A 20,957-nucleotide genomic window follows, 5' to 3' on the forward strand; every position below is an offset into this window, starting at 1 on the left:
ATAGGCTTCGAGCCCGGATGATCCCTACATACGGTACCTTTGCTCCGGAAGATGTCCCACTTGGAAGCAGACTTATGATACGTCTGGACGGACTGTCTTGACATCCATCAAATAGGCTTGGTGGAATATAGTGACGGTTTTGCGGGCTTCATCCTCAACAACATCCATGTGAAGTATCCCAGCGAGTTCAAGGCTGGGAACTTTCAAACTACCTCTAGGTACCTTACCTAAGAATTCATGATTTATCCAGGGTTCCCGAAGAATCCACAGTTCTCAAGGCCGCACTGCAGAACTATGACACAATGGTGACAGGTTTCCAAAGAAAGAACCGGGCGCCGCCCTTCCGCCCTCGACGCCCGGCTAAAGTATTAGAGGTGGGATTTTCAGGTGGCCATGGAGTTTCGAGCAGGCCACCATGGAATCCACATGTATGTCGGGCCAGCTTGGGGCAGACTGCCGACATTATGCCTCGAACGTTAGGTATTTATTTGGGCTGCTGGGAGCATCGGGAGCATTGGAACGTTTCCGTGCACATCGCCAACTCCATACTCCCTTCACGGACTGAAGACGAGCTCTGACGAATCTGTCCAGCATGGTCAGAAACATCGTGGCCATTGGGCTCAGCCTGCTCTCGACGGCTGGAGTTTTTCTTGGAGGAGCAGCAGCACAAATGCCCACTGCCAACGGGACACGCTTCACCATTGACGGCAAGACGGGCTACTTTGCGGGCACAAACTCGTACTGGATCAGCTTCCTCACCAACAACAGGGACGTTGATCTCGTCTTGGACCACATCTCGTCCTCCGGCCTCAGGATCCTCCGAGTGTGGGGATTCAACGACGTCAACCGCCGCCCCTCTTCGGGCACCGTGTGGTTTCAACTACTCTCGTCGTCCGGTTCGCAGATCAACACCGGCGCTGACGGTCTGCAGAGACTCGACTATGTCGTCCAGTCGGCCGAGAAGCGCGGGGTCAAGCTGATTATCAACTTTGTCAACAACTGGAACGACTACGGCGGCATGCAAGCCTACGTTTCGGCGTTTGGCGGCTCCAAGGAAAGCTGGTACACCAACACGCGGGCCCAGGACCAATACAAGAAGTACATTGCAGCCGTCGTCAGCCGCTATGTCAACTCGCCCGCCGTCTTTGCCTGGGAACTGGCCAACGAGCCCCGCTGCAAAGGGTGCAATACCGATGTCATTTTCAAGTGGGCAACCGACATCTCGGCTTACATCCGCAGTCTGGATCCCAAACATATGATCACGCTGGGTGACGAGGGATTCGGCCTCCCAGGACAAACCACTTACCCTTACCAATACGGCGAGGGTACCGACTTCGTCAAGAACCTGCGTATCAAAAATCTGGATTTCGGCACTTTCCACATGTATCCTAGTAGCTGTACGTACACACTTCTCATCCGTCCTGCCAAGTATCTGTCCATGTATCTGACTTTATGTTGAACAGGGGGCGTGCCGAACAGCTTTGGTCCTGGTTGGATCCGCGATCACGCCGCAGCCTGCAAAGCCGCAGGCAAGCCTTGTCTTCTGGAGGAGTGTACGTCAAACTTTGTTCCCTACCCACTTCCCCATGGCAGGTAGCACTTGCTGACTGAGGGATACCTTAGATGGCGTCACATCCGACCAGTGCAATGTGGAGCGGACGTGGCAGGCAGCTTCACGAGAACAGGCTGCCAACGGCATGGGAGGCGACCTGTTTTGGCAGTGGGGAGACCAGCTGAGCACTGGGCAGACACACAACGACGGCAACACCATCTACTATGGATCTAGCACCGCCACGTGTTTGGTGACTGATCACGTCAGGGCTATTAACGCCATGTAAGCCTGAAGGTAAATCATGAGCAGTCAAGTGTGGTACTAGTAGGAGAATTGGTAGTGTATGAGGTGCTCAATTTAACCGGGACCGCGGAGGCTCCTCGCCCGCACAATTTGTGCTTTGTGCACCATCCTACTAGAGAATCTATGATTACCTGTGGAGTTGGCCAATTCCGACATTGACTTTGTGTTCCTAGCAACATCGTTGCAATGAGAGCCAAAAAATACCAGAGACTCTTTGAGGCTGTCGATGAGTCTCGTTCAGGCTAATGGGGGTGAGTTGCATCGCAACGAAGATGGTGAGTAGACGGGAGTTGTGCAAGATGGCGGGAGAAAAGTGAGACGGAGAAGAGACCGAGAAGGAGGGAGGGGGGGGGCGTGGTCTATAGTAATGCAAAGGAGGAAGGTCCAATCACCATGTGTTGCCCTCGTACTGATTGGAGGCTGATACATCCGTTTTCGCTCCAATAAGCCTTCTACGTAAGGACTTTGAAACCCATTCCAGAGACTGAGCAACACTTCCCATTTGAGAGTTAGGTCTCACTACGCGACACTTGATCCAATCAAAACCCTGCAACACCTACAGGTACATGACCGTTGGTGTTTTCGCAGATATGTGCGGTCGTATGCGAAGTCCTGTGACTCCGGTCTGCATTTAGGTACCGGTACTCCGTATACGTTTTTGCCATGTGCTTTGTGGTGGAGGACAGTGGTGCCTATCGGAAAGAAGTTTAGTGGGTCTAACCGCTAAATGATTAGCGTCCCTGACCCAGCCACCCGGTAGTTAGCATACCCGAAGCCGGGGTAGGCACGTCATCTCGCACGGCATCTGAGGCTGTGTGAGGATTGGACGAGTTGGTAAGGTGGCTTGTCTCGAACAGACCGAACTCGAAGTGCCCTCGGCATCCGGCCTTAAATACCTAGGTGCTGCTCCAATATCTCACCACGCTCGACATACCTATCAGTCTCGGGACTTAGCGAACGTTTATGAAGGGGAATAACGACATTGGGCGACTAAAGCTCACTCGACAGCCCAGACCATTGCCAACTCTATCCGTGCTCTAGAGGCATGGGTGGCATCTAGGTCTAACCTTAAACTTGAAATGCTTTGCCAAAGACAGGAACTTCTTATCCTGAATGCCGCATCTTTGATTGGCTTCCTGGCAGATTTCATTGCGATCTCCGAAGGTTTGTGAGGGCGTAAATCTGCGGTTGAAGTTCACCACCTCCTTCACCTTGAGGCATGGCACCAATGGGGAGGAGGGCCTCAGCACCGCCACAGCGAGCTACAGTAACAACCGAAGCTGGAGATGTAGAGAACGTCGGGGCTAAAAAAGGAGCTTCGACAACGACATGAATCTAGGAAAAGCGGCTCTCTGATTTGCGTTGAGCTGGACCTATGGGCTAAACTATCCCAACTTCCTCACTCTCACTGGTCTCAAATAGTGATTTGTTCAGTATACACCTCAGAGATACAAGGGAATCGCATGCATATCGACGCTTGCTGGCGATCACCGTCGTCCCACCCACGCGGCAGATCAGAGTGGCATGTCCAATTCCGAACCGAACCCGTGTTTCAAGGCGACTCATGGTCCAAGCCTCGGAATTGCAAGTTGAAGCGTAGGGTGCAAGCAGCACACCGATCCAGCTGCACACTGGACCGCACTTTGTGCAGCCACGGATTACTTATTTTCGTGGTGCAGATGGCTCGGGGAACTCAAACCGGTCTGCAATTCTGCATCGCGGCAGATTAACGAAGGCGGATTGGTTGCCGCCAGGCCCGTCCAGCCCGGCCCTTGGATGCGCAAATGTCGGACGCCTACCCACAATAGCTGGGGTTTGTGCCCCTGAAGGGATGAAAAAGCCTCTTCAGCATTTTGATTGATCAAGAATCCAGGAGTGGAAGGAATATTTTTAAACGTTGTTTCCCGCCCTCGCTCCTGTCACAGCCCAGAGCTCAAGCTCAGGTACAGTACGGTACTGTACCCCATGCCAAGGCGTCAGCACATTCGCTCCATTCCTTGGAAAGGAGGCTTGGGCTTCGGCAGCCCACATGGATTTAATCATCGTAGGTGGGTACCTAACCAACCCTTGCATGCGCCTGCAGCCACCATCGAATCAGGGAGCCAAGGTAAATACCCCGGCAACCCGTTTCTCTTTCCTCCCCCTCATTATCGTCTCATGTTTCACTCGCCTGCGTGTCCTTCGTTATGTTATCGCCATTGGGCTTTCCATGTCTTGTTGCGACGCTCTTCTGATCTTGAATTCCTAACGTCGGTTCAACATCGATACTGGCATTGACTCGGTTAGCCGCCGTATTCTGTCCTCTGTACCAATTTCAGCGCATGTCTCGAAGGCAACACTCGGCACTCAGCGCGCAACCGCGACAATGAGGGCCGACCTCTTCGATTGTCTCCCGGCACCGACCGCGCTTCTTCTATTGTCGAGCATCCTCGAACTCACAAGCGCTCATGTATTACAACCACTGCCGCGGCAGACGCAAGTAGCCACGGTGACGGTCCCATATCACACGCTCAACGTTATCTCATGGCCGCTTCGCCCAACCCCAGCGCCTCACAACCTGTTCGCTCTCCGTCGTCGCCAGCAAAGTACCATCTGCGGCTACATCGGCGGCGATCCAGCCCTCCCCGCGACATGTAGCGCTGGGTCGCATTGCGCGCTGGACACGGAGAACAATGTCGTGGGTTGCTGTCCGGACGGAGACACGGCTTGCACGGCTGGCGTCTTCACGGGTTGCGTGGATGCGAACAGCGGGCCCCAAACCGAAGTGAATCCGTATGTTTTCAGCTGTACCGGAGGCGACGTTTGCTACCAGAACGTATTCGAGGGCGGGTTTTCCCAGTTCGGGTGCGGAACAGCGAGCGATCTAGCTACCGTTGTGGCGGCGACTGCGAGTGGCATCACTTCTGCACTGGCCCGCCCCACCGTTACCGTCTCCTACAGTCAGGGCATCAGCACCCTCAGCGAGCCGACAACGCTCGGCACCATTCCCAGCACGAGCACTACGACCTCGGGCACAACATCATCATCACCCTCCTCCTCTTCCTCCTCATCATCATCGTCACCATCAGGCACCGCCGATCCAGCCTCGACACCTTCCGCATCAGCTGCCCCGTCGACGACCTCCCGCACAGGGGCCATAGTAGGCGGCACGATTGGTGGTCTAGCCGTGCTGATCGCCCTGATCGCGCTGGCCTTCTTCTTCCTCCGGCGGCGCAACGCCAACACGCGGCAGGGCCCTGGGGTAGGCGGCATCCGCTCCAAGAGCATCAGCCCGCCCGAGGGCGGAACCGGGACCGGATTTGTGGCGCTCGCCCAAGACGCCGAGGCGTTTGAGACGGGCCCGGGCCCTCTGACTGCTACCACCTTGCACCCAAACCCCATGACCATGGCCAACAACACCACCGGCATCACGACCGGCAGCCTGCCACCGATGCCCTTTCAAAACGACCTCAGCCCTGGCGAAGATCCCACCTCCCCCTTCGCCGCATATGCCGGTGCGGGCACGGCGGCCTCGGGGGTGACCTCGACCTCGTACAGCTCGCACTACCCGCCCAACAGCGCCTCAAGCGACGGCGCTGGGGCTGGGTATCAGTACCCCACGTACCAGTACCCGGCGGCGTACGGCGGCGGGACCGGGGTGGCACCTTCTCCAGTGGTCATGACTGTGCGGGGTCACGAGCGGCAGCTGGAGCCGGACCGGGTGCCGCTCACGCGCGAGATTGACGACTTTTCGCACGGGTTCTCGGCTGCGCTGGGAAGGATCGGGGAGGAAGGCGAGGAGGAGGTTGGGGAACTTGGGGCGGATGCGGGCGGCATAGCTGGTGGTGGTGAGGCGGGTGCATCAGCAGCGGCGGCAGGATTGAGGTCGCCTCCTCGGAGTGCTGGTAGTTCGCCTACTAGGCCGCTTTGGCAGCAGAATCGGAGGCAGAGTCGGAATCTGATGTGGATGTGATGTGATGATGTTTCATGGGCTATGGGTAATGGGTAATGCTTGTTTTGGTTTGGGGGATTACTGGGAAGCGCGGACTTGGGATGATATCCATCGATGGCGTTGATCTGGGCCGGCGTTGATGGTGGCGCGGCGTTCATGGCAGGTTGGGACACATACATGAAGATCTAAGAGCATGGGGACACGAAGGAGGATTACCTTGTGTTGTTGAGATGAACGCGGTGTTCTGGGTATTGGAGGATTGGACCCGAGGCCCTTTTCACGTTTGTCTGTCGGTATGATATACCATGTTTTGGGTCGAATACCAGTCTTGGGATACCATGCACTGTATATAGCATGTCACGGTCCCATTCTCATGGACTGTATAGACATATGGAGACTGGAGATACCTGCACCTACTGACCTACCCGGCCTGTCGCAATACGACCTATCTAATCTGCGGATGACAAGAACGAAGTCAAAATATCAACAACACAGCAAACATTCGCCGGGTTGCCTTGAGCTTGTTGTCTTGTTCAAGCGGTTAAGCCTACACCCACAATACGGACAAGGAAGAGGTGGCTGGGCGGGTCGGCAGCCATGCCCTCTTCGGTTGTAGCCGCCGGGCGATACTGCAACCCTCCTCTTGAAAATGCTCCGTGCTGACGGTGTCACTGCCCATTTCCCGCAGGAGCTGATCAGCCTACCGGATGCAATGTAACTGCCATGTCGTTATCGACCGGGCGAGTCCAATCTCCCCAACTCCACTGCGCATCGGTCCAGGGGCACGCTCGTTTTTATCCGGCTTTCGATTCAAGCACTGCCATTACTATTGACGAGATGGTGGCCAAGCTAGAGCTTAGACGAGAATTGCGGCTCTGAGGCTGGCGAAGCACTTGGGGGCGTAACACATTGGAGAACCGATTTTCGGGCCGTCCATGTTGCAAGTTGATGACACACGACGTTCAAGTTGAGAACCGGGACGGAATAACGCGGTGAGTACTGAGATGGAGACTAGCCACGCGGTCACTGATGTCAAGTCATACATGAAGGCGTCTTGACTACGCCCCATCACGTTTTGGCGGCGACAAGCTGTATTGCACATCCCAACCATTCTTGATGATAATTCCCTCCTGTCTCTGAGGAACCTGTCTATCATCCATCTCTGACAGCGGGATAGCCTCAGCCGTTCCCATGGTCTTCTGTGAGCCGGGCACTAATCTATCGCCGAGGTCATCGTGAGAAACGCTTTGAACTCCACGCTCGGCGAATGGTTGAGAATCAGAGTCGTTATCGACGACGGTGGCATTGGCGGCTGACTTGAGAATCAGGGTGGCCCATGAAGCCGGAGTACGCTTTTGTGATGAGCCTCCGATGGTGGGTGGCTGCTTGGGGGCGTTTGAGGGCTCGACACGGTGGCGTGCTCCGCGGATAGCCAGCCAAACGGGACGCAGCGTCGGGAGACATGCTAGAGACATGAATCATGAGCTTCTGGTACTGCACAAGGTCATCTTGCCTAGGTAGATAGGTCTAAGGGGGTCCACCATTGAGGCAACCTAAGGTAGACTTACCCGAGATGATTGCAAAGTTGGCTTCAACCACGGCCCATATGGCTTGGTTGATCAGGTTCCAGGTCACATCGGCATCTGTCTTCTCCGTCACAACGGCAACTAGTCTCATGATGGAGGCAATACAGACACTGTCGAGATGGTCAGCGATGGATGTTCACCACCCAGTTCCAATAATGTATAAGCCCGCCGGTCAGGAAGCTGAGGCTTACAATCCACCCAGGAAGAAGATTGAAAGGATAGCCCTCTTTTGGCCACTCCGGAGATTGAGCTTCAACACGTATGGAGTAGGCATGGCCAGAAGGATGACATCGATGAGAATGTTTGGGATTGAAATGGCGAAGAGGAACTTCTGGCTGTCGACGTTGCAGGAAGATTCGATCGTCTTGTCCCAGAAGCCTCTGGTCGGGATGCATTGGAGCACGGTGAGGAGGAACTACCCGCGTGAGAAAATAAGAGTCAATATCAATGTTTACTCTGAATAGGGGCAACGTACCACGGCCACACCCCACATGAATGCTGCGGATGCCATGACGGCGATGGGAAGTTTGATGCTGGTGCTTTCCGCAAAGATGCGCCAGTAAAAGGCCAGGATGGAGAACTTTACAAAGACGATGACGCCCGTGTAAGTCAGTTCGGCGGTAAAGAGGCCGATGCTAAAGTATTCGACCACATTGGGCCCAAACGTCTGGACGTGTCTCCCAAGTCCACGAGGTATCCCTGGTTTCAGGTATGAGCCAACAGCCTGAGGTCATAAGTGACGGACAGATCCATGGGCTGGGATACTAACACCATAGCATGTTGGCTGTTAACCCGGCAGAGCACACCTAGAAAGCTCCTTAACAAGTAGGCTCATGGGCAAGGGGACTCGGAGGAAAAGGTAAGTTCAAGTTGGATAGGTAGGTACTAATACTCACGCACGCAACGAGAACCAGCCAGTCGTCATACCAAAGGCGTGTCCGTTTGACCCAGCGACACCAGAATCTAAGCACCACGCAGATGGTGGCTAACGAAAAAGGGATGGTCGAGGAGGCATAGAGGTTTGGTTGGCGGTTCTCGGAGAGGTCCACTGGAGGCAAAGAACTCAAAGAAGATTCCATTGTTTTGTGGTCTTAGAAGCGGCAAGATTTAGACATTGAGAACTGGACCATAGATGGTGAATCTTTTCGCTTTGAAGCTTTGAAGGAGACAAAGTGGGCCCTTGGACTCATGGTAGACATTAAAAAGCGACCGGGTCGCTGATATGTGGCTGGACCAGGAGTCGCTCCAGAGTGAACCTTCAATAGTAACTCATGGGCCTACGAATAACTGTAGAGTGTGTCACCTACCTAGCAAGGAAACATGAAAAGGGGGGAGTGGCCTCCATACGCGGTCTTCAACATGATTTGCCACTGCCGGTGAGACTTGAGTAGCACGGGAGATATGTCTCTCGATAGGTTGGAATGCACACGGTACGCTGGGTTTTGTTAAGATGGTGTGTAGCATCCGGCTCCTTGAGCCCATCCAATGCAGTAAGAGCCGGCGCTAATCCATAACAAATCTTGGGATGTAAAACGACACAAGATCCCGTTTTCCATGCCAGGAACCTGTGTCAACGGGCTGGTCCGGACCGCCATTTTGTTGATATGGGTAGGTACTGACTACTGACCCAAATCTGCATTTATACACTACTACCTTAGCTAACATATCGCTGCATATGCACGCCGCTGGCGGGAAAACCGTACAAATCTTACCACGGAGTGGCATTAGATATGGTACCACGCATTGACAACAACTGAGAAATCCGGTTTCATGCCAGCATCTGGGTGGGTTTAGAGTTCGGTGGGACTGTACCTACGTTGGTTGCTAGCAAGCTTGGCTTCTTCGCGACAGATCAATCGAACTGACTTACAGTCTCGAAGCTTCAAGTTGAGCTAAGAACTACCTTAGTATAGTAGTAGTCCATGAATGCTACATGCAACTTGGCAAGTCACAGATATCAAACCCAGTCCCACTTGAGAAAGACAGTCTGAAAAAAGGCCCTATAAGTATATCAGGTAGGTTCCTTATAAAGTACTACCTACATGTATGTGTAGTACTCTTCACACCAGTGAGTCGTGCACTTGTTGTTACCATCACACCCTTTGCGGTAGTTTGCTTGGCTGTCTCAACAGTATCGGGCGCAGCTGTCCTTCGTAAAGCCCAAATTTGGGTTCATCTTCGCGGTTCTGGCGTACTAGCTAGTACCTGACCTTTTACCGTGTGTATTGGCATCGCCGGCTGTCATTGACGACTTCATCAGACCAAAGAGATCGACGGGTAGGTAATATATGTAATACAACCTGGCAGCTCCGGTCCGATCTCCTCCTGCTACGATATCCCCAAACCTCCCTTACTGGAAGATTCGACTTGCGGCACGGGCGGCGGCCACAGCGGGTTTACGTGTCAGTTTAGTCGTACAAGTATACTAGTACCTATCATTAAGATCCGAGTAAGCAAGGGGGTATGAATCTACCCCAAGTAGTACCGTAGTATGTATATATGGTTTGCTTCATGCTACCATATGGACTTGGCTCGTATTTGTCCTACACTTGATGCTCGCCTGTAGGAAAAAGGGGCAGAGTGAATTACCGGAGTGCCTCGTTCACGGTACTGTACTCGTATCTCCGTTCCAAGCTGACTTGTAACACCATAGGCCTGCTAACAGAATGGGGGCCTCCTGAATACCTTCCAGTTGCTGGCACATCAGCCGGCGTTCCCCAATTCCTACTTCATGTCACCTACCTATATGAAGCAGCTAGGTTGACCCTTTCCACCCTGTTGACTCCGTTCCGTCGAGTTATCTGCGGGAATGTATTCTTCCAACTCCTCCCTCCTTGATAAGTAAGGTACTCTTTCAAGCACGATGAACGGTCACGCTGTTACAAACGGTGAACCGGTCAACGGAACGAGTGATCACACAATCAAGAACAGACAGATTAAGAATGGCACGGCCTTACCAAACGGATGGAATGGAACATTTGTGAATGAGAAGGATCCTTACGCCTTGATGAGGGATTGCAACGCCAACGCTCGGTGAGCTCCCGCCTCTTTCGTCTGTTCGTGTTGACTACGAGTGGCAGTTCCTAACTTGACGTGCAGTCTCACAGCCCAGCATTACCTCTGGAGGGATCTTCTTGGATTCCTTGTGCATCCCAGTATACCCACGGCGGCAGTTGACCTGAAGGTGGCCGATGTCGCCACAGGAAATGGGTATGTCGAGCCGGCTTCTCCTCTCGTCCGTCCCGTACCAAAACTAAGTTGCTCCGCTTAGCATTTGGCTTCACGATTTGGCCCGCGATATGCCCGCCTCTGTAGAGTTCCATGGTTTCGATATCAGTCTCGACCAGGTTGTTGCCAAACCCTGGTTGCCCGCCAACATACACATGCACACTTGGGACCTGTTCGAGCAGCCGCCCCCAGAGTTTGTGGGATATTTTGACGTGGTGCACGTTAGGCTCATCACGGTCGTGGTCAAGCACAACGACCCGCGTCCCGTGCTGGCGAACTTGACCAGGATCCTCAGTAGGTGGCTGTTGAGTTTGCGTTCATTGTACCGAGTCAGGTCGGGTGTCTTCGATATCTAACATCATGCTTCTCTTCCAGAACCTGGCGGCTATCTTCAATGGGACGAAGTCGATACCATCGGTTGCTCGGTCCAGAGTGTCCCAGGTGTGACGGCAGAGAATCTTGAGAGGCTGATCGCCCAGCTCTGTGGCCGTGATACGTGAGTAGCACCTTGCGCGACTGCCGGGCCGAGTTCCACCCTGTGCGCATATTTTGCTAACCGTTGGATGCTGACTGCATGTGTGCAGGTGGAAATCTTACCTCACGCAGATCTTGGGCGAAAACGGCTATGCCGATGCGGTGCGACACAGCTATGCCTACGGCCTGCATATGTCGCGTTTCTGGAGCGATGTGTAAGTCAGAACCAAAGCCGTTGCAATCCAGAGCGCGGTCAGGCCGAGAGTAACATACTTACCAATTTACCTTAGCTACATGGCCACTTGGAAAGAGTTTGCACTCAAGGCGCTCAAGACGCCCGAAGAATCCGGTCGGCTAGAGAGAAGGGCCATGGAAGAGTCGGTGAACGGAGCTGCAATCATGATTCCAAAGCTTGTGTGGGTTGCAAGAAAACTCTAGAGAAAGTCTAGTAAACTGGCCTGGCTCAATTTTGTTACTAGACTGTTGGGAAGGAACAAAGATATGGGTGGTGTCTCTGTAAGAACCAGGTAGACGCAGATAAATTGAAGAAATTCAACTTATGGTAGCTACGTGTAACACCCGTGGACACAGGGGAATCTGGGTCACTCTTCAACCATCCTGCAAGCTCATTACCGAACTGAACCCCGTTACTTAAGTTAACCACCTGCGGTGTGCTTCTGAAGGCCTCCAGAAACAATGTGTGCGTATTAAGTAGTTGTGTATGTATTGTACTGTACCAGGAATATATGCCGTGAGACGTCCAACGAATGTGTAGAGGTACTCACTTGTTAAGGTTGCAGTGGTTGGCCCCCGGCGGACTCGGCTTCCTTAGGTGCATTTGTACCACAATGCGCTGCAGAACCGGGCAGTTTCTAGGTGCCTGATCCTGCGGCACGGGCTCCGCTTCGTAGCAGATGTGATGGAAGAATAGAAATTGGAGACGAGGGGTGAATGTACAATTAAAGCAGCACACCTCCAAAAGGGGGAGGTGCGACCTGATATCCGAGCGGGCACATGCCTTGATGCTTCCAACACGAACTTTGATAACCGCCATCCCTTTCCAATCCAAGCTCACATCACTGTTGCTTCCTTGACCTTGGCAGGACCACTTCAAATCGTCAATAACACAACGTCAACTAAGTCTGGTTGAGCTCTCTTTTGCAAACCTATCCGTCACTCGGATCTTGAGCATGGCATCTTCAACTTCCAGCCCCATTGTCGTTATTGTTCCCGGCGCCTTCGGCACGCCCGATGGCTTCCACAAGGTGGTACCGTTCCTGAACCAAGCCGGTATCGAAACCCATCCCGGACCGTACCCAAGCTGCAACCCCTCGGATCCGGCGGAGGCCACTTGCGCGAATGATATTGCCTCGCTCCGTAACAATGTCCTTTTCCCCCTTCTGGACCAGCAGCAGAGGGACATTGTTATCCTGGCTCATTCATATGGCGGAGTCGTGGGCGGCGCTGCAGCAAAGGGACTGGATATACCGACCCGGAAAGCCCAAGGCAAGACCACCGCCGTCGTTGGGCTGATCTATGTGGCGGGCAATATTACGCTCGAAAATGAGCCTCTTCTTGAGGCAGTTGGTGGCGCTTACCCTCCATTCATCAAGGTCGATCAGGTACGATGAAATCTCGCGGCGAACCACATGATGCGACTGTATTAGGATGTCTAACTTACATGATGTGTTTTCTACCTAGCCCTCTAAGGGTCTTGCCCTCATCGCGCCGGCAATGGAAGTTCTGTACAACGACTGCGAGGCCTCGCTTGCCCCGGAGCTCGACAAGGCCATGAAGCCCCATGCACTCCTGGCTTTCGAGTCCAAGCCCTCAGCGCCGGCATGGGCGGACCCGGGTTTTGACGGGAGACGAGCATACGTGCGCACGCTAGAGGACTGCTGCAACCCCTCATCGCTGCAGGACATGTGGTTGGAGAAATCAAAGGTCAAGTGGGATGTAGTCGACTTCAAGACGGGGCATATGCCTTTTGTGAGCCAGCCCGAAGCGTTGGCTGCGCAGGTTGTCGAGTTCATCAACGGGTTCATGGCGCTGTGAGCCTGTGACTCTGAGCACGCTCCCCGTAGAATCACGCCAAGATATTAGCAATGAGTGGACGCTTAAACAACCAAAACAGAAAACAAAGCTTTGTAAGATGTGCACAGGAAATATCAGTCAAGGACTTTTAGCTTGTCATCCCAAGGACAGCGTATGACTGGGCCCAAGGAGTTGATCGTCGAGTCCGAGAAAAGGCACTCTTCATCAGAGGACTCAGGGAGTCAGGGGTAATGAAACAATATTCATCAGTCTCCACCCAATGTGCATCAAAATCCCTCTAGCTTCCACACTTTTTAACTCAACAACTACAAATCGATTTCAATGGGTAGCGTACCCACTAATTCGAACGTGTTGTAAAGAAAGCATCATAGGGTAGGGTCGGATTGAAACAATGATGCAATGGTGGGGTGGGGTGCCATCGAACTCGTTCCATGCGTGTCGATATAAAGAAGCCGCGATCATCATACTAGTTTGATCCATGCCAGTTCATCTTAAAGTGCTTCATCGTCCATTCGGCAGTGACTTCTCACCGATATATAACTCAACCTTGAAACTCAACTTTGAACACTCCGATCTTATAATAGCAGTTGAAATTTGAAATATAAAAAAACAGAAATGGCCGCCAAGATCCTCATTGTCCTTACATCTCATGACAAGCTCGGCGACACCGGCAAGCCAACAGGCTGGTATCTGGTACGGATTCATCACCTCACCCGCCTCAGCCATTGAACCTCTCTACCTACCTACCTATACACCCCTTAATTAGTAACCCCCAACTAACCTGGTATCTAGTCCGAACTCGCCCATCCCTACGCCGTCTTCAAAGAGCACAACATCGACATGGTGCTCGCCTCACCCAACGGTGGGGCAGCACCGCTGGACCCGTCCTCGGTCGACGCAGCCGCCAAGGACTCTGTGTCAACCTCATTCCTGAACGAGCAGAAACAGCTTTGGCAAACGACGCAGCCAGTCGAGCACTTCCTAGGCCGCGCGGACGAGTTTGCCGCCATTTTCTTCCCCGGCGGCCACGGCCCCATGTTCGATCTGGCCACGCATGGGCCCACGCAGGCGCTGATCCGCGAGTTTGCCTCTCGCGACAAGATCATTGCCGCCGTCTGCCACGGCCCGGCTGCCCTGGTCAATGTAACGGCTGCTGCGGATTCCAAGGAGCTGTTGTTGGCCGGGAAGAAGGTGACAGGGTTTTCAAATGCGGAGGAGGCTGAGGTTGGCTTGGACAAGGCCATGCCGTTCCTGTTGGAGGATAAGTTGGTTGAAGCTGTGGGGAAGAGTGGGAAGTATGAGAAGAGCGCGGATAAGTGGGGGGAGAAGGTGGTTGTGGATGGAAAGTTGATTACAGGGCAGAATCCGGCTAGTGCGAAGGGATTGGGAGAGGCGGTTGTGAAGGCTGTTTTGGGGAAGTGAGGGTGTTTCCTGACTTCTAAGTTTCTATCGCTCGTGTTTTAGCAAGCTCTTGCTGTTGGGCTATCTGCTTATCTGCTTACTTTCTGAGTCTATCTTTCCCGGCTCCCCTGAATATCAAGAAAGAGCAAAAATAAGATGGAAGCAACATATCATTTTCAATGCCCATTGCCCAGTCATTCTCATTGTTCATTGTCACTATGTACCTGAACCTCTTGGCACACCCAACAATACCCGGCTCTTCACATGGTAGCAAGAAGATACTTCATCCCCTCCCACTGCTCCACAGCCGAAGGCAAGATCTGGGCGGGCGGCAGCACAAAGCCGCCTCCGCCCGAGCCCGTGGGTCGCAGCTCAATGGTCCAGGCATAAGTTGCGTTGGCAACGTCGGTCATGTAGTCGACGGAGCTGCCCGTGGTGGCGTACAGGGTGGAGCACGAGGGCCCGTAGGTGAAGCGGGTGCCGTAGGGCTGGGCGATGCGGGCGGCGACGGCCGAGGCCAGCGTCGTCTGGCGGGCGTGGTTGGCCGCGCGCGCCTGGCAGTTGTAGCCGTAGGGCAGCAGGATGTACTGGCCGTAGCTGTGCCAGTCAATGTACAGCCTGATGCCGTTGCCCTGATTCCGCAGCTTCTGGGAAAAGGCCACGAGCGCCTGGTTCTCGGGCGTGTCGCCCGCCGCCTGGCCCTTGTACGTCTCGGCGCACGGGTTGGTCGAGGCCCCGCCCGAGACGTTCCACATGTAGGGCCAGTTGCGGTTGTTGTCAGTGCCTACGCAGGAGCTGCCCGAGCGCGGCTGGCGGTTCTTGCGCCAGAGCCGGTCGTTGGTCTGCGTGTAGACGAAGCCTAGGAAGCCGTGGTAAGAATAGTGTTCCGGACCTCCATTTTCTTTACGGGCTTGGAGTCTCGGACTTACCGTCCGGGTTGACAACTGGAAGGATGTAAAAGTCGTAGCTATCACGGACAGCCCTGACTGTTGTATCATTATCGTACTGCGTGAGGAGGTTGTAGGTGATGTATTCCACGACCTGGAATATCACTCCGTTCCGTATTAGTGAACCGACACTCTGATGTTTATGGATCGAACAAACCTTTGCGGTGATCCATTCACGGGCATGGACAGTCCCATGGAAATACACCGCCGGCTTGGATCCCTTGCCACCGCTACCCCAGATGTGGATGCCAAAGATACTGCGGCCTTGGTATGAGTTGCCAATGGTGAATATTTCAGAATTCTGAGGGAAGGCGGCCTGCAGGTCGTTAAAGTACTGGACGTGGTCGTTGTAACTGTGATACGAGTCGAACCACGTTAGGCTTGGAACCGCCTGGGCCTCGACTCCTACACTACCGTCAATACCACTCTTGATCGAGCTATCACTTGTTGAGACTGGGAGGCAGCTTTCGTTTCAGTACCTCGGTATGCCGCAAAGCTGCCTTCTTCGGCGATATCAGCGCCCAAGTCCTCATGCATGACCTCCGTCTCTAGTCCGAGAGATTCAAAGGCGGAAATCTGCCCAGGCGGTATGGCCACGTCCAGATGCTCGTCCGTATCGAGGTTGAAGGGCACGGTTGCGAAGCCCTTGAGCTGGGCTTTGACCGAGGCAGCATTGTGGTGCGTCGCGATGCGGTAGACCCTGTATCCATCGTATGAAACTCTGTGTTCCAACTGCGGCACCGCCGTGGCTAGAGCCAGAGGCCCAAGAAGGACGGCGACTGCGGCCAGGAGTTTCATGACGACTGACGAGTTGGGGCTGGCAGAACCAATACAGCGTTCAGCCTATCCAGGATGAACCTGGAGAAGGAGGACTCGGGATGTCGCCAAAGCCGATCTTTGCGATCATCGTGTGCTCTTTTAAATCGCTCTCTTAGCCAAATACTTACATATCCCACCATTCAAGTTCTTGATGTGGCTGGGTCCAGATGCCCAATCCGTTAGTCGTTATGCGTCAGCGGCGTCCTCCCACGCACCCGTCCCCTCGTGCATGGCCTTAGCTGCGTCCAAAGCCGGCGACGACAACGGATACGGGAGGTGTTATCCGCTAGAATGACACGATATTGCGGGATTGCTGGCGGATAAGACGCCAAATAGTGGTTCGCGTGGCGCAGGTGGCCAGTCATGGCCCCCCGAGGGAGGGATAGCTGCCGCATCGTGACATCGAGATGCTGCCAAGTGCCAAGGCGATGGTCAACTGCCGAACCCGGAAAGACCTATCTCTCCGTCATTCATGCTCTGACCTGGGCATCTTCTTGACTGCCGATCTTGGAACACCTTCCTGATGCAGACTTATTCCTCCGATCTGGGGAAGCAGTTTTCCTGGATAGGATGTTTCCTGTGCTATGTAAGGTGAGGTCTGCTCTACCGGTCAGTCCTAAATGAAGGGGAGGCCACACATAATCATCTACATCCTCATAGTGATCAACTTCAGCAGACCCATAGTAGCCTGACTCTGAGCACTCCGAACTGTCGCTCAAGGACCAGTCATCATCGTCTTCATATTTCTTCATCCAACTGCCCTGATGCGCTTTGATCTCCTTCCAAGACATGCCCGGGAAAAGACCTCCAATGTCCGAGGGTCCGGTTGAATCATTAGGCGCCGTTTTCTCTTCGTAATCGACGCCTCTTCCTCGCTTCACAACAACCAATACTTCTTTCCGACGTTCATCGGGGGACATTAGATGTGAATCCTCCATTCGTCCATACATTGCGGCATCTACGCCTGGAGGTAGAGACTGCTTGAACTCAGTCCCGGTGGCGGTGTGCATTACCGAGCAAGGCCGGTCTGGATCGGTCGATCGGTAGATTTTGACGGAGGCGCCAGAGTCTGCACCATCGCGCGCTTCCAAAATTCTTTGCCAGTCTGCAGGCTGTGGCCTGCGGAGGTAGTCATCGAAGTCCAGACCGCGTGAAGTGCTATAAGCGAGCGGCATTGAGGTGTGCGAGATGTAGTAGAGCTCTTTCCACCCATCGCTGTGCTTGATAAGCCAGTCAAGAGTTTGATAGGATATTTTATCCCCACGCGTACCGAGAACAGTCAATCTGTCGAGTTTCAAGCCTGGAAGGAGCTTTAGGGTTGCCGAGAGCCGGTAGGAGACATCGTCCTCGTCCCGGCATAGCATCACAGGGTCGCCGACAACCCGCATGTAGCGGATACTGGAGAGCGTTTCACGGTCTAGATTGGCAAGCTTGTCGAGCATCCATACAGGCTTCTCGAAATGGAACAAAACTTGCCCCAGCCAATTCCTGCCAATCTCTGAGTAGACCCGACGACAGGTGCGGAGTAACGCAAGGCCATTAGGCGCTGGGAGAATGCGCTGACTGGTTATGCTGGTGATGTTTCTTTGGCCTGACGCAAAGCGGGTTGAAAAGAAGACGATGGAGTAGATCTGATCGCGCAATTCTTGCGGTAGTTGCATAAGCCGGCTTGTCTCCTGCGCATCGGCTGGCCTCGATTCAATTTTGAAAACAGAGCCACTCTTGGTGATGGATTTGCTGTTGTTTTTGCTCTTTTCTTTTCCCTTTCCCTTTCCCCTCCCTTGCCCCTGTTCTTTCCGGAGATTTTCTTCTCCGCCATTGTTGGCTCGTCGATGGGAAGTTGCGAGCGATGGCGAATACACTGAATGACGTGAGTTTAGACTTTATTAGAGTGTGGAGGTTGGGCTGCAAACAGTTGAACTTCAAGTTGGCAGGACTGGTTACAGTGCGGTTTAACCTTAGAAGACACTGTAATTGTACTGTACGTATTATAAGTACAGTGAAAAATCACACTACAACTACGAAGTACTGTGACGAATCTCGGTCCCCTACCACTGAAAGGGACTCCTCAGACTGAAGGTTGACTTGAACGGGGTGAGGTTCAGCAGAGCCAAAGGGTCTACAACAAGTGCACAAGCAAGTGTTCACACAGTAGTAAAGACAACTGCTTGCATTGCTTACTGAGGAAGCTATCGTGATGCCCGTAGGCCGTAGAGATCGTGAACTATATACAGCTTCCTCCTTCTGGTTATTCTTTGGACGCTCGTGCTCGCTGGCGTCCATGGGCGACCATGGTCGCTCGCGCTCGCTGGCGTCCCCTGGCGTCCATGCGTCTTTTGGCACTTGTTCCTGATTGGTACTCCGGTTTACTGCATAGCCCCACCAGTCCAAGTTGTATGGTTGGTTCGTGACAGGTACGTAAGACGAAGACCGTTTACTGTAGTCGGATCGGAGCTCTTAACGCAATCTCTATGCCAGGTTCTTACCTGCTTCTGCCGTGGGTGGGGCGCAATGTTTATCGTTACTTTACCTTCCTTTTGAAAAAGGCCGTGTATGTAATCGAGGAATTCTGGAATCTATGTTAGTAGAGAAACCATAGGTGCCCAAACGGAACTGTCTCCCCAACAGTGAGCGGGGGATCCTCGGTCAAAGGATGATGATACCTGCTCAATCACCCATACCATTCAACCGCGTGGTACTAGCATCGTGAGGTGTGAAAGGAAACCCGAGACACGCTTTACAAGAGCATGGTAGTCTCGAGACCCGGATGTCTCTAGTGGACTCGGACTTTGAGTTCTCTCACATGCGCACAAGAACACCGACCAGGCCATCATGCAGCTCCGAGTCAACATACAAGATCATAGCCCAGCGAGGCAAAAAGCCCTGGCCGGTGGTCAACCGCGTTCAGGGGCTTCAGTCGACCCCGTATCTATCATCATGCCGACCTTTGCTCAGGAGGACACTTGTCCAGCCCTGGCCAAACCACGACCAAGTTGAGGCAACGGTAAATGAACAGAACCACTTAGCAAAACCTCAGGTCATACATATGATGAGTTGTGTGCAGTGGCTTGTCATTTGTACAATCGGCAATTGGCCAAAGAGCAAGTCTAACGGAAACAAGAAAGGAAATAAGATGCCCAAACTCTAGCAGCAGTCAGGCTTGCTCCGCGGTTTATGCTCTATCAAGGGCGCGCTGAACCGGAACCCGGCGACCTTCCTTTCTTCCTTTTCGTTCACCACAACACCCCCTTATACTAGTACATCCCGCTCGTTCCCCATGCTAAACCCAAGAGCTTCGTTTAACCCACAACTAGCTTGCCCTCCTCGGGGAAGTCGTACTCGGGAATCTCGAGGTTAAGAGGGGCGGGTCCTTTCCTGATGCGGCCGGAGATGTCGTAGTGAGAACCGTGGCATGGGCAGAACCAGCCGCCATAGTCGCCCGCCTCGCCGATGGGCACGCAGCCCAAGTGTGTGCAGACGCCTGCATCATTTCCCTGTCAGTTGCCTCTGCTCTATTGTGGGTCCCAGGAAGCGGGAAACTGTCGACGTACCAAGCATGACGAGCCATTCCGGCTTCTTGACGCGGTCCTCGTCGGCTTGGGGATCTCTTAATGAGGCGACGTTGACGCTGTTGGCCTCCTCGATCTCGGCCTGCGTCCGGTGGCGGATGAAGACGGGCTTGCCTCTCCACTTGATGATGACCTGTAGCATCCCCTTCTGTGAGCACGTCACATCTCTCTTAACATGCCGGGGTTGTGCAGATCCTTACGTTCTTGCCCTCGGGGATGGCATTGAGGTCGACCTCGACCTTGGCCATGGCCAAGACATCAGCCGAAGCGGACATGTTGACGAGAAACTCTGCCACCCGCGTCAGCTTCCCTTCCTTCATCCCATTGCGAGCATCCTTTTGTTCCCCCCTCGGCTCCGCAACCAAGTGACCAGTCGAGGATACACCCAGTCCCATACCCAACCCTTCCCCACAGAGCAGGATCTACTCACCCTGGATAGTCGACTTCGCCCCCGCCGCGGAGATGGCACCGAGGGTGCCCACCATAAAGTACGAAAACAGCGCATTGGAGCTGGTGGAACCCTTGGAGAGGTACTTTGAGAAGTTGGGGACTTTGGTGCTCTTGCTCTCACCCTTGAACGGGCTCTCAAAGGTTGACGAGGAAGCAGCGGCGTCGCGGAGGGCAGGTGATGAGCTCATGGTGCGGAGTGCCGTTGTTGTGGTGCCCGTCGTCGCGGCCGGGAGCTGCCGCAGAGAAGACCGCGCGAGGGCGCGGGACACGGTCGAGAGGGGCGCCATTGTGAAACTGTTTCGTGAGCCGGTAATGTGCGGTTATCGCGGCGAAGAAGACCGGCGCGAGGGTGTCCGTGGGCGGGTTGAGGGGAGAGGGCGGGCCGGAATGGTGCGATGTGGTGATGCCTCTTGACACCGGGCGAAGGCGCACTGGTGAGGTTTTTGCTGGAATCTGGGCCGAGAACTGGTGTTTCCACCTTTCCCGGCTTTGCAGCTGGCCCGAGAGAAGCTGCTGTGGCCTAAGGCAGGCGCCGGGTGCAATTAGCTGGGTGCTGATTGGTCAATGGCACTCCGGCTTTTCCCGCGGCTGCTCGCCAGCTGCCGACATGACAGCCACTGTTTCAATGACAGGATGGGGTTG

The 20,957-nt window shown here is 53.9% G+C and overlaps 9 protein-coding genes across 9 annotated transcripts; 5 read left to right on the forward strand and 4 right to left on the reverse strand.

The window, feature by feature from the left end:
• Positions 1-592: 592 nt before the first annotated feature.
• N656DRAFT_712843 (glycoside hydrolase family 5 protein) lies at positions 593-1,838 on the forward strand (the record flags this gene model as incomplete). The annotated part of the gene is made up of 3 exons (XM_064811854.1): positions 593-1,397; positions 1,464-1,553; positions 1,624-1,838. 3 exons carry the CDS (start codon positions 593-595, stop codon positions 1,836-1,838), a joined length of 1,110 nt encoding a protein of 369 aa, XP_064668514.1.
• A 2,236-nt stretch (positions 1,839-4,074) lies between these two features.
• Positions 4,075-5,944, forward strand: N656DRAFT_187131 (uncharacterized protein). Its single transcript, XM_064808812.1, has one exon. The coding sequence runs from the start codon at positions 4,221-4,223 to the stop codon at positions 5,805-5,807; it is 1,587 nt and encodes a 528-aa protein (XP_064668515.1). The 5' UTR covers positions 4,075-4,220; the 3' UTR covers positions 5,808-5,944.
• Positions 5,945-6,706: 762 nt separating this feature from the next.
• On the reverse strand, positions 6,707-8,606 carry N656DRAFT_756615 (uncharacterized protein). Its single transcript, XM_064813123.1, has 6 exons — positions 8,269-8,606; positions 8,142-8,178; positions 7,848-8,071; positions 7,564-7,787; positions 7,355-7,482; positions 6,707-7,251 (listed from the first exon to the last, which is right to left on the reverse strand). The coding sequence occupies exons 1-6, from the start codon at positions 8,449-8,451 to the stop codon at positions 6,845-6,847; spliced, it is 1,203 nt and encodes a 400-aa protein (XP_064668516.1). The 5' UTR covers positions 8,452-8,606; the 3' UTR covers positions 6,707-6,844.
• A 1,544-nt stretch (positions 8,607-10,150) lies between these two features.
• N656DRAFT_838135 (uncharacterized protein) lies at positions 10,151-11,592 on the forward strand. Its single transcript, XM_064818845.1, has 6 exons — positions 10,151-10,405; positions 10,472-10,582; positions 10,644-10,894; positions 10,976-11,096; positions 11,185-11,289; positions 11,365-11,592. The coding sequence occupies exons 1-6, from the start codon at positions 10,236-10,238 to the stop codon at positions 11,510-11,512; spliced, it is 906 nt and encodes a 301-aa protein (XP_064668517.1). The 5' UTR covers positions 10,151-10,235; the 3' UTR covers positions 11,513-11,592.
• A 411-nt stretch (positions 11,593-12,003) lies between these two features.
• Positions 12,004-13,456, forward strand: N656DRAFT_735012 (alpha/beta-hydrolase). Its single transcript, XM_064812705.1, has 2 exons — positions 12,004-12,696; positions 12,776-13,456. Exons 1-2 carry the CDS (start codon positions 12,265-12,267, stop codon positions 13,127-13,129), a joined length of 786 nt encoding a protein of 261 aa, XP_064668518.1. The 5' UTR covers positions 12,004-12,264; the 3' UTR covers positions 13,130-13,456.
• Positions 13,457-13,518: 62 nt separating this feature from the next.
• On the forward strand, positions 13,519-14,815 carry N656DRAFT_846569 (class I glutamine amidotransferase-like protein). The gene is made up of 2 exons (XM_064819236.1): positions 13,519-13,822; positions 13,922-14,815. Exons 1-2 carry the CDS (start codon positions 13,745-13,747, stop codon positions 14,549-14,551), a joined length of 708 nt encoding a protein of 235 aa, XP_064668519.1. The 5' UTR covers positions 13,519-13,744; the 3' UTR covers positions 14,552-14,815.
• Positions 14,671-16,520, reverse strand: N656DRAFT_187272 (uncharacterized protein). The gene is made up of 4 exons (XM_064808813.1): positions 15,957-16,520; positions 15,635-15,882; positions 15,460-15,571; positions 14,671-15,389 (listed from the first exon to the last, which is right to left on the reverse strand). The coding sequence occupies exons 1-4, from the start codon at positions 16,273-16,275 to the stop codon at positions 14,791-14,793; spliced, it is 1,278 nt and encodes a 425-aa protein (XP_064668520.1). The 5' UTR covers positions 16,276-16,520; the 3' UTR covers positions 14,671-14,790.
• A 618-nt stretch (positions 16,521-17,138) lies between these two features.
• On the reverse strand, positions 17,139-17,981 carry N656DRAFT_735016 (uncharacterized protein; the record flags this gene model as incomplete). Its single annotated transcript, XM_064812706.1, has 1 exon — positions 17,139-17,981. A coding segment is annotated over exon 1 (819 nt), but the record flags the coding sequence as incomplete, so codon positions are not given.
• Positions 17,982-19,595: 1,614 nt separating this feature from the next.
• Positions 19,596-20,602, reverse strand: N656DRAFT_712990 (ubiquinol-cytochrome c r; the record flags this gene model as incomplete). Its single annotated transcript, XM_064811863.1, has 4 exons — positions 19,596-19,777; positions 19,848-19,998; positions 20,066-20,154; positions 20,296-20,602. 4 exons carry the CDS (start codon positions 20,600-20,602, stop codon positions 19,596-19,598), a joined length of 729 nt encoding a protein of 242 aa, XP_064668522.1.
• Between the last annotated feature and the right edge of the window lie 355 nt (positions 20,603-20,957).

Source organism: Canariomyces notabilis, assembly GCF_033297395.1.
Source record: "Canariomyces notabilis strain CBS 508.74 unplaced genomic scaffold N656scaffold_17, whole genome shotgun sequence".
In the NCBI taxonomy this organism is placed as follows: Eukaryota; Fungi; Ascomycota; class Sordariomycetes; order Sordariales; family Chaetomiaceae; genus Canariomyces; species Canariomyces notabilis.